Raw genomic sequence first — 9,411 nt, forward strand, 5'->3', positions numbered from 1 at the left:
AAAGGAAAGAAAAGAAAAAGAAGAAAAAAAAAAAAGAAAAGAAAAAAAAGAAAAGAAAAAAAAGAAAAAAAAGAAAAAAAAAAAGAAAAGAAAAAAAAGAAAAGAAAAAAAAAGAAAAGAAAAAAAAGAAAAAGAAGAAAAAAAAAAAAGAAAAGAAAAAAAAGAAAAAGAAGAAAAAAAAAATAAAAAGTTTAGGGTTGTTTGGGGTTTGGGGCCTTTGGGTAATTGTGAAGAAAAAAAATAGGTTGGAGTTTCATTTGCCGTTTTGGAGTTTCGTTTAGTTATTTTTAAACCCTAAAATAGTAAATTATAATATGTTTTTATATAAAAAATAATTTAAAGTACCCTAAAGGGCTTAAACCCTAGTATCATATACCATATCCTAAACGATATAGAATATAGATTATAAAATATATAGGGTTTAGTGTATATATTATAGAGTATAGATAATATACTAATTTCATTTTATACTAATTTTATTTAACAGTATTTGTCTTCAGCGTGTATTATATTTATCTTATATCACATGAAACCTACTATATAATTTGGTTTCTTCAATATTTTTTATCAATTTAGTAGATAATATGATAAATAAACATATGGTAAAGTTTCATTCAAAATTTCCGTATTTTGATATCAATTTCCATCATTTTCGTCGAATTTTTGTCGAAATTTAAAAATCTTCGAAATTTCCGTCGAAATTTCCATCGAAATTTCCTCGAAACCCAAAATTTTATTCCTTGAATATAGTATAAATTAATGTAATTTTTGTGATGTAATATTTTTTTATTGTAGTGGCATATAATGTAATATTTGTAAATTTTAATACCTTTTACTTGTTTATTTTGTTTGACTTTTCAACTAGTACATAACCTAAAATGCTATTTTAAAGTTACAACCTGTAAAACACCTAAAATTCAACCTGTAAATCATCAGAGCAAGTTAAAATCAATCCAAAAATAAACCCCCAAACACCGACACCAGTTTACATTGTTACAAAATCAACAGTTAAAACCAAATTATGCACATTGTTATAAACTAAATCACATTTTTCTACCTTTGTGTTGGCTCTAGTACGGTAACTAAAAAAAATAAAATAAAAAACTTTATGTAGTTTTGATGTTTGGTTCTGTGGTGTGGGGCTCCCGTGGTATGGGGATACGAGGTATTTGGGATGGAGGAGTCGAGACTCGAGAGAAGAGACAAGGAGAGGGTAGGAGTTATGCAAAAACCACTTGAAAACAGTAACAATTAAAATCAAGACAAACAACCAAGATGCATATATATATATATATATATATAGAGAGAGAGAGAGAGAGAGAGAGAGAGAGAGAGAGAGAGAGAGAGAGAGTTGTAGCGGAGGGATTCAATCTGGAGAGTGAGAGGAGAAAGAACAGAAAGAAGAGGAGAAAGAAATGAGAGGAAAAGGAAACAGACCTAGCGGAATGGATCTTAACACAATGAACGTTAAAAGGGGCAGAATAATACAAAACAAAATTCATATCCTAAACTGACACAACAGTCGAAGTTTAAGTACTGTAGCTAAACGTTTCCCAAAAAATTATACTCATTTGAGCCAACCCACTCAGTGATATTTCCAGTGCTATAAATCCTTAACTCTATTTTTCAGAAAAACAAAAATTCCTTCTTGTAAAGGATGGCATAAGTTCGATGAATCATGAATACATCTCGCATGCATCTTTGTGAATAATGGCACCAAACTAGGTCATGTGAAGCTCTTACAGGTTAAAAACCTCCAGATTAGGCTTGCCAAAGCTGAAACCTCCAGAGACTAAAACCTGAACAAATTTTTATGAACTTTTGAAACTAATCGACATGTCAATGAAATTCTAGAGGTAGTTCTATGAATACTCTTGAGGTCCCCAGTTTTCATTACTTTGCCGGTTCCATCCAATTGTGATGATGGATGACCTAGAACTTGCCGATCTAGAGCTTCTACTTCGTTTACAGCCTGAAAAATGTAGAGACAAATCTATGTTAAATTATTTTGGCACCAGTTGAAATGAAAACTCTATTTATTAAAATAAATAATTAAGCAAAATTAACCATCGGTCGGTTGGGCAAGAATAATGAACTTTGCATCATTACAGGCTTCAGTTCCATCTATTTTTGCAGGAATTTCCAGAAGTTCTAACTTCAAAGATTGGGGAAATGTTTTTCAGGGCTGATTTCTTCTTTCCATGATGTGTTGTATTGTTTTCTTTATCATTGTTCTTTTAGCATAGTTATGAGTTATGACCAGAGGTTCTTTCATTACTTTGTACTCTTCCTCTATTTTCAACAAAAAAATTGTTCTTATCAAAAGAGGAAAAACAAATCTAATCTTACCCCATCATAACATTGTACTGCACTGTCTTTAATAGCATGCAAGTAATCTGAAAATCACAAGTAGGGCCTGCTCAATTTTCTGATAGAATGGAGAAGAACAATAACAAGAGATAGAGCTGTTACTTTAACAAAACGATACAAACCCGAGTATGCTTTATCTTTGAATATCAGCAAACTGCGCGGCATCAATATGACAGGAAATGGATGGTGTTCATCCGACGACGTATCTGTATTAATCTTAAAAACTCCCCCATCAGAATTTGTATCCACAACATTATTTATACATATGTTTGTGCACAATGTCAGTCTTGAATGGGGAGTGAAGTCCATAACAACAGGTGACCCAAGGGACAGAATTGCTACAACTGGATAATAAGCTGGCCCATCTTGGTGTGCCTATAAGATACACAACTATTGTAATACGGGGCAGACTTCCACCTTGCAGCTAAATAATAAACTTATAGCAGGTTCAAAATTTGGAATAAAGTAACCCAACATGGTACCAAAAACACAAATTCATTTTAATACTCAGTGGACAATTGAAAAGCAATACGATTTCCAAGTGCAAGCCATCTCCAAGCAAATGCAAGGCAGAGTTAAAGTCACTCAGTAAGAATAAATTAAAAGTAAAAGAAAGTTCAAAATATACTTTTGGTCCCTGTATCTTCGTCCACTTTTAGGTCCTTAAAAATTGTTACTCTTTGATACCTTGATCAAAAATTTTGGTTCAGATTTCTGTAAACAATATCAGATAAAATGAACGGGATTTCCCAATGGTAGCAAATTTTGGGATTAGGAAACAAAATTCTCTCCCTGATCCACCCTTTCCTCCATCCAAACCCGGATCACCAGCTTCGTTGATGTACAAACACTATAGCCAGATATCTCCATGAATTATGAAGCATACAAAGACATGTTTAATGGTTTAAGTCCATAAACCATATCCCATTTTTTTCTCAAGTAAACTAAAAGAAAGAGGTTAATTGCATGAGTTTTAAACTAAATTTTCTTTTAATAACCAGTTTCATCTTTTCTCCCACCTTCAGAAGAATAAAGCATAAGCATTTTCGATATTATTAGAATTTTCTGAAAGGTAACTATCTCGGTTTCATTATATAAATTTATATAGAATCTTTAAAAAAGGCTTTCCTTCATAAGAAGGAAAAGATTAACTATCTTTGGGATCAGATGCCCATCCAGAAACAAGTTTTTTGGAGGTAGAAAAAAGGGATTGGTGTTGGGGAGATGTGCTGTACTGGCAATATTTTAGGTTTATGATTGGAGTGCAGCTGTACTTTAGATTTGGTAGTGTAGGTCCTTGTGTTTGGATAAGATTCTTGTTGTAATCAGTTCTTCAGAACAGTGGAAAACTTCTCCTCTGTGACGTATCTTTCTTTTTAATTAATTTGTTTCTCATCAAAAAATTAATAAATCAAGAAACAAATCAGAACATTCAGAGACACCCAAAGGCACTTTCTTGTCTTGTTCAGCCACGTCCTTAAAACATCCAATCAAAAACCACATACATAGCCTTCCTTAATTCAAATCCACACATTTTTTAACCACCTAATAAATATAAACCAATTTTTTTCGTGTAACAAATGGGGGACTGGCAATGTTTTATTTTCATTGTTCATTTTATTGGTTCAGATCTGAGCAAAAACTTTTAATCCCTCTTTTTCCTCCTTCAAAATGTGTGAGGCTATGCTAGGTTGATCCACACATTTGAAATAAAATTTAAGGGAATTGTAAGAATTCAAATTATTATAAGGACACAAGTGAAAATTTAATTCAATCACAAGGGCAAAAATAAATAAAAACAAAAAGTAAGGGGAATGACCATAAATGCCTTAGATGGGTTTAGTACGAACCATTATGCCTTGGTTGGGAAGGTATTCATTGATAAGGACATGATTAATTGGCAATGGGAATAGCCCTGATTCTTCATATATCTTGCATGTAATCTTTGTTAGCCATGAGGGCACTGATAGAGAGAGAGAGAGAGAGAGAGAGAGAGAGAGATTTAACAGTTTCGAACAAATGAAGTAATTAACAAACAATGATGAACTACCAATATACCATGAACAATTGCTTAATAGCATAGAACTTACTAAAGCCATGGCTTTATCATCGAGAAATTTTTCCATGTGACCAGAAAACCATGTGGCAGTGTGACGAATCCATTGAAATTATAACATTGTACAATCATTAATATCTCAAAGTCTACCATACCCTTAAACTTGTATAAGTGTCATAATTTGAGTGGATTGGTCACACCGCCACATGGTGTTACGGTGTTACAATCACACAAAAAAAAAGTTTCCTCTATCATCAATAGTTTTGCACTTCCTACTAGAAGAGTCCCATAAATTTTCCCTTAATATTATCTTCACATATCACAGGCAAACATTAAAGGCTTAACATCTCATGAGAGTTTCAAATATGCAAAAATGATTTATAACTTGTAGAAGCAAAACTTCATGACTTGTGGAATTTCACCCAAAGTGGAGGTTGTTAGAGAAACAAGTTCCCTACAAATGTTGATTTTGAATTTAGTAAAAAACTTTGATAGGAAAATACCAGTAATGTTATTTCTCATCAAACAAGGATTTGATTTTCTGATCTTTCCTAGACGAAGCGAGGGTTCTCTCACATAAGGAACGCATTTGTTAGCCTTTTGGAGAGATAATGATATGGCTATGGTTCCAAACCGGTGGGTGTGCAGACTCTAAATGATAGGCATGGACATTTCGGATGGTCTTGAGCATGATCCCTTGATTACTGAATAGTAAGGTTTCTCTTTGTGGTGGGAGTTTGTGTGATGGGGCATATTGCGGACAACAATCATTCCGCATTTATAAAATGAGGGGAAAGGCTTGTTCCAAGGCCCAAGCATTGATCTGAATGTCTCTTTTCATTTTTGGACCTTCTTGAGAGCTTTCCTAATCAACCTTAGGGTTTTATACCGCTGGAAAATTTGTTTTAAGTTCTAATACAGTTTAGTAACTCAAGGATATCCTGGTAACTTCCAAGCCTGGTGGAATCTGCTCTACCAGGGGTCCATAATTCCCTTGTAAAATATATAGGAAAATACTCAGCTGTAGAGTTACCAAATATAATTCTATTGCAAAATGTCCCTTTAGAGAGCACAGCCTAATCTTTGGACATGCAAATGAAGTAGTGGGAGTGTAATTAGTATAAGAGGCATGATTTATGATACTATGGCTTAATAACTTCCCGACAATGCAGAAATTTTTCCATATGAAAACCATCCAAACAATGAGAATTCTCTCTACCAAACCAAACACTGCCTCCTAACTTCTGCTTCCTCAAAAGGGCTTTCAAGACACCCAAAACCGTCCCTCCACCTTATACCCCACCTTCTCACCTCTGGCATAAAGCCTCTCAAAAAACACCATCTTATCCACAATTCCTTCTTCACTTTCAATTAAAGTACCTTCTCTATCCAAACTATTTCAGCTTATTCACATTTCTACTTTCTACCACAAGTTATTCTTTTTTGTTTTTTCAATAAGAAAAAAAAAATTATTAACATGGTAAGGAGGTACAAAGCACAATTGGACAAGAAGTTCATCACTGAAAAGCATTCCTAAAAGACCTGTGGTGCAACCACATATTTTCAAACCTGAATGATAGAGGACCCCACCTAAAGGAACACAAATCCAGAAAAATAGGGCAGTGATCTAAACCAAAGAAGGCAAGGGGCGTTGGACAACATCTCTCTCACTTCATCTCTATAAACTCTCCCCAGTTCTCCATTTTTTTTGAAGAATCTATAGATTCAAACTTCCAAGCATACCAAACTTAAACCAACCCAGCTGTTTTGGTTGAAAAGACCCATATTCTGACCAAGCTCTAGAGCCAATCCGGCTAAAATTCCTTTTATGTTAGTCCCAACACCACTCAAGGTATTGCTGGCCTAACTCATACCCCGCCTCAATAGATTCTTTATTCACCTTGGGTTTAAAATAATTGGCTCATGTCCACAACTGAACATTATTTTTGTAGCTCATTGACTTTTATTCAAAAGATTCATTCTTTATTGAAAAATAAAATAAAACTCCAGGTACAACCACTTCCATACAAAAAAATAATAATAATAATTTGCATGCAGCACTCAAACACCCAATGAGCAATATCAATACATGTATAAATATTCTGCAGACGTGATAAAAATTAATTATTTTTCCACTTACAATCATGTGGTAGAAGACCCTTTTCATGGACAACACCTCCTGTAAGTCACAGACCAGAAGAACTAATTAAAATCAATATGAAAGAATTTACTCCAGTTTTTTCTTTTCTTTTTTCTAGGTATTATATGTAAGTAAAATTCAAAAACACTGTATGGAAAGCCAATATACATATATCTACATAGAACACAAACACACCCCAGTTTTGCAGCCTCCTATTCTTTAAAGATTTCCACTTCGATACAGGGGCTTCATAAATCTACAAAGCAGGATGAAGCCAGCATACTGAGAATTTTAGAAAAAATAAAGCATTGGAAAGAAAAGGAAAATATGTAAATCAAAGAGGGATTCTTACATTATTTAGAAGCATGGTTTGTTCATCATCAGTAATAAAGTCGGGAATATAAAATAAAGTCGGCAGAGATCCAACTTTGAAATTATTTATAGTCTCTTTTCCTTCCATTCCTCTGTAAGAACTGCCACACGTAAGGTATCAGCACCAAAGCATCATAAAAAAATAAATAAAGATTAAAATGAAGCAAGAGCTTAGGATGATGATTTTGGACATTGGTAAACATAGAATGTGACACAATATAGAACACATAAAAAAACCAGTGAATGGTAACTATTCCAGGGACAGAGTACTATGAGGAGGGGATCTGAAGATTTTTTTCATTATAAGATACAAATTTTATTTCCAAACAAAATAGAGTAGATTCACAGTGGGCAACATGTCCACTTCAACAATACATCATTGAAAATAACAGCTTAAACAGAAAAAAGTGAAAATAAACATTCAGACTTGCAACAAACAACAGCTTTCCAAAAAGAGCCGTGCATATCGCTGGAATTACCCAGCTCAATTCAGTCTCCACCATAATTCTAGAGCAACTGGTAACAGAGGACGAAAGATTGGGGGCATCTGAAGATGAATATCCTCTTATTTCACCATTTATTTCTCATCAATATAATCCCCCTCCACTTCCTAGCAGCTGCAGCCTACAGGTTCAACAAAGCTAAAAAGTATAGATGGGATGGGATTCAAGTGGGTTGAACAGAAGAAGGGAAAGATGAGGGAGATTGAAGCAACAGCTGCAGAGCTGGTGCCAGAGGTACCTTAGTGGGAGAAAATCCACTCATGTGAGCTGCATAAGTGCATTACCTTTCTCTTCATACTATTCTTCAATAAACTATCTGGCGTTAGCTTACACACTTTTGGAACTCAAGAACTAGAACGTAGTAGTAACTCATGAAATAAACCCAAGCCAGTAGAAGGAGGGTTGGACCTAAACCTAACATCTCCATAATTCAACTCAATCAACTATGTAGATGAAACACAGACCAGTCTATAATTACTCTACATTATAAAAAATAAAAATCTACCAAGCTGTAAAGATAGTCTACAATTCTCTACAGTTCTCATAAAATGAGGAGTAAAAATACTCAGCTGGATGATTATTAGCGAACTACAAAAAAAAATTATGAAAATCAAGATTAATAAGACAGGGCGATTCATAATGATGCATTGACCCGTCAAATGTATACAATTCAAGTCTGATAAACCAACTCAAGGGCGGAGCTACCCTAAGGGCTCCCATGGGCTATAGCCCGGAGGAGATTTTAGACATATAGTTTTTTACTATATCAATTTATAGGTTGCTGAATTTTATTCCACCTATAGTCTAATTAACCTTTTCACACTTTTTTCCTTCAAATTTTTTGTCAGCCTCCAATCTAATTGACTCATAAGCTCCCAATCTTTTCACACTAACTTCATTCATTTTCTAATAAGTCGGTCTTAAGGTACTATCTTTGTTTTCTCTCATATTATTATCTATTCTTGAGAAATAACGCAAACTCTATCTTTGCATTTGGGTCTTAAAATATCTATTTATATCACATTGAAATTTATCCCCCCTCCCTCGAAATTTCTGGCTCCGCCCTTGAACCAACTTGAAGGCATCGACAGAATGACTAGGACAAAGTAGGATAAACCAAATCATACATATGCATTAGTAGTAAAGCAACATTAATTAGTTACAGCAGAAGGCTCTCTTCAACCAATAGACAAGGAATAGAGTTTCTTAATCAATGCTACATGAACATGATACTTCACCTTTGTATCCTTTTCCAATTTTAGAAGAAAAGTACACAACGCAGACGCAGAGTTTTCGGGGGCATGCGCGGTGCACAGGAGAAAAGAAAAGGAGATGGAAGATAAAAGATGTACAGAATCACTTTCGTTTATTAATTTTTATTTTTATTTTAAATCCATTCGGTAACAACAGACCCAAAAGAACATGAATTAAAAAGAAATAAAAAGACTGTATTGCAAGTTTGCAACAACGAAACACACACCTGCTGATCTCAACTGATCTTCACAACTGGCCGAGGATGGACCGTGGACGGACGGGCTTTGAGTCCTCACTTGGTTCAGTTCTTGCTTTTCAGGTTTGAGTTTTTTACTCAGCCCAAATCCTCGTTATAAATTTAAAATTAAGGAAATTCTATTAGAATCTAGCTGGTAATTAATTCTATTGGAATCTAGACTTTCCATATCTATACAATAATTTTCAGTGTTAGTGTGTTACACTTACACTTACACACTTCACCAAATTTTAAATTACCAAAAATGATTTTGGTTAAATAAACAATTTAAATAAAAACAGTCTTACAAAAAATGAGGGTAGAGTATAAATTGTATAATATAAATTAATTATAAAGCAAATTACAATAAAGTTCATTTTACCACCCCTAATTAATAAATAAATTACCTAAAAAGTTAGAATGATGAATAGATTTATTTTATACAAATAAAACTTATATTATGTTATGTTTCGTATTTTTG

The 9,411-nt window shown here is 33.8% G+C and overlaps 1 protein-coding gene across 4 annotated transcripts; it reads right to left on the reverse strand.

The window, feature by feature from the left end:
- Nucleotides 1-1,525: 1,525 nt before the first annotated feature.
- LOC147272969 (oxidoreductase) lies at nt 1,526-9,061 on the reverse strand. Of its 4 annotated transcripts, none has more exons than XM_086228662.1 (8): nt 8,922-9,061; nt 6,919-7,039; nt 6,762-6,822; nt 6,567-6,605; nt 4,221-4,333; nt 2,493-2,586; nt 2,350-2,396; nt 1,526-1,972 (listed from the first exon to the last, which is right to left on the reverse strand). In XM_086228662.1, the coding sequence occupies exons 2-8, from the start codon at nt 7,024-7,026 to the stop codon at nt 1,793-1,795; spliced, it is 642 nt and encodes a 213-aa protein (XP_086084788.1). In that variant the 5' UTR covers nt 7,027-7,039; nt 8,922-9,061; the 3' UTR covers nt 1,526-1,792. The 4 variants fall into 4 exon arrangements, with proteins under 4 accessions (XP_086084788.1, XP_086084787.1, XP_086084789.1 ...); XM_086228661.1 differs by having other exon boundaries at nt 2,493-2,745; XM_086228663.1 differs by lacking the exon at nt 4,221-4,333 and having other exon boundaries at nt 2,493-2,576.
- Between the last annotated feature and the right edge of the window lie 350 nt (nt 9,062-9,411).

This window comes from Dryas octopetala, unplaced genomic scaffold (assembly GCF_963921425.1).
Source record: "Dryas octopetala unplaced genomic scaffold, drDryOcto1.1 SCAFFOLD_79, whole genome shotgun sequence".
Lineage (NCBI taxonomy): Eukaryota > Viridiplantae > Streptophyta > Magnoliopsida > Rosales > Rosaceae > Dryas > Dryas octopetala.

Excerpts from the sequence above, each read along its gene's own strand:
- LOC147272969 (XM_086228661.1), bottom strand. The coding sequence starts at position 7,026 with ATGGAAGGAAAAGAGACTATAAATAATTTCAAAGTTGGATCTCTGCCG. Across the intron at positions 4,334-6,566 it reads GGGTCTTCTACCACATGATT|TGCCCTCATGGCTAACAAAG; the intron begins GTAAGTGGAAAA and ends TCTCTCTATCAG. Across the intron at positions 1,973-2,349 it reads CAGTACAATGTTATGATGGG|GCTGTAAACGAAGTAGAAGC; the intron begins GTAAGATTAGAT and ends TACATTTTTCAG.